General features: G+C 54.6%; 1 protein-coding gene across 1 annotated transcript in view; it reads left to right on the forward strand.

Annotated features, from left to right (window-relative positions):
* Positions 1-2,099, forward strand: part of Prph2 (peripherin 2) — an 11,392-nt gene that overhangs the window by 6,891 nt on the left and 2,402 nt on the right. The window contains exon 2 of the mRNA XM_004624140.1: positions 1,345-1,591. Within this exon, the coding sequence (XP_004624197.1) occupies positions 1,345-1,591 (247 nt within the window). The remainder of the gene's footprint in view (positions 1-1,344; positions 1,592-2,099) is intronic.

Here is a 2,099-nt window from a genome sequence, read left to right on the forward strand (position 1 = left end):
CAGGGTCTCCTTACATAGTTCATGCTGGCCTTGAACTCAACGTATAGGCCAGGCTGGCCTCCAGTTTAGCGATCCTCCTGCTTCAGCTTCCTGGGTGCTGGGATTACAGGTGTGCATCACCGTGCCCAGCTTTCCATTTTTGTATGCTAATGGTTTCAGTGACAGGTGTGCGATTCACATATTGCATACTGGCTGTGGTATGTGGGGACTGAACAGTACCAATGTATTCTCACAGTCTGCCAAAACACCACTACCAAATTCCTGCTGGGCCACAGAGGAAACCCCAGGTACAGTAAGCATTTGCATCTGTAGTAAGATTCCTGAAATATCTCTATTTGCAAGTGCAAAATGATTTCTGTTTTCCACAGTGACGTGCTTTCTATCGTTGGTTGTCAAAGTCTGCAGCTGCTACATAACACCCGGCTCAATGGCAGCTCTTTCACTAGAGACAACACACACACACAGCTAAGTGTGCAAATATCAGGTGTGGCCTGATGAATTTTGCCAGAGTCACCCAGGACGCCCAAAGGCAGGGTAGAGCACACAACCTCCCCGTGGCCAGGAGACCTTCCACTGTAAAGTCCTTTTGCGTCCTGAACTTTGTGATATATGGTGTGCTCTAAAAACTATGCAAATAGGGCTGGGGAGATAGCTCAGGGGCATAAGTGCTTGCCTAGCAAGCGCAAGGGCCTGACTTTGATCCCTGGCACTGCAAAATCAATCAATCAATCAATCAATCAACATAAACAGAGAAATGCTAATGCTGCTGGGAACCCTCCCTGTCGGCTTTGGGCAACCCAGGGGGCTGGGCATCCTTCAGGTGAGAAGGGAGCTACTGGCAGGCAGGGCGAGGACCACGCTGTACCTGCTGGTCTCCATCCTGCAAGAGGAGATAAACCCTGACAGTTCTGAGTGCCAGGCCGAGTCTTGTCCCTGGCTACCCTGACTTCTGACCAGGCACAGAGGGGCTGGTGGCTGTCCATGTTTCCTGTTTATCTACCTTATGGGTTCCCATTTGGCCCATCATCTGGAAGATGAACTCCAGGAAGGCAGGGTCAGGGGCTGAGCCCAGCACAGGGGCTGCACATGGCTGGTGCACAGCAAATGAATGAACGGATGGATTAGTAAATGAAGGAGTGCGTGAATGCACGAATGAGTGGATGGTGAGTGAGTGAAGAATGAATGAATGATTAAATGAATGAGGGAACGAATGAGTGAATGGTGAATGAATGAGTGAATGAGTGCATGAGCAGAGGCCCAGGTTTCCAGCGGCAGGGCGGCGGGGGGAGCCTGTTAAGAAGCCCGCAGCCGTCAGCCCTCCTCAGGCTGTCTGTCCCGCTGCAGCCGCATCAAGAGCAATGTGGATGGGCGGTACCTGGTGGACGGGGTGCCCTTCAGCTGCTGCAACCCCAGCTCGCCGCGGCCCTGCATCCAGTATCGGCTCACCAACAACTCCGCGCACTACAGCTACGACCACCAGACCGAGGAGCTCAACCTGTGGCTGCGTGGCTGCAGGGACGCCCTGCTGGGCTACTACGGCAGCCTCATGAGCTCCATGGGCGCCGCCACGCTGCTCGTGTGGCTCTTGGAGGTAAGCCCGCGTCCTGACAGGTGGTGCTGGGCCGAGGGAGCCCCTGGGGCCCAGCAAGGAGGACCCCGTGTAGTGGGAGGGGGAGGGATAGAGCACAAGGCTCGCACTTGTCAGGGTCCCCACTGACAAAACCAACTTCAGGTGAAATTCACAGAACACAAAGTCACCTGGTAAGTATATACAGTTCAGTGGCACTTGGGACATTCACAACAGCGCACACGACTGCCGCCACCTCTCTCTAGGTGCAAACGTTTCTGTCAACCCAGAGAACACCTCGCCCTCCCTCCCCACCCAGCCCTGGCTCATGTCTCTCTGCTGTCCGTGTGCCCCGGAAGGAGACCTGCTTTGCTCAGCTCCTTTCACCCAGCAGGTCTTGGAGGCTCACACTGCACCCCGGAGAGTGGCCTGACCTCTCTGTTACTGGGACAGCAACATGTGCCCCGGGTGTTCAGTAATTTCCGTGGTAACTCTATCATCTCCGGGTTCACCCTGTCCCCTCTTAGGGCTT

This window comes from Octodon degus, unplaced genomic scaffold, assembly GCF_000260255.1.
Source record: "Octodon degus isolate 3935 unplaced genomic scaffold, OctDeg1.0 scaffold00005, whole genome shotgun sequence".
NCBI lineage: Eukaryota > Metazoa > Chordata > Mammalia > Rodentia > Octodontidae > Octodon > Octodon degus.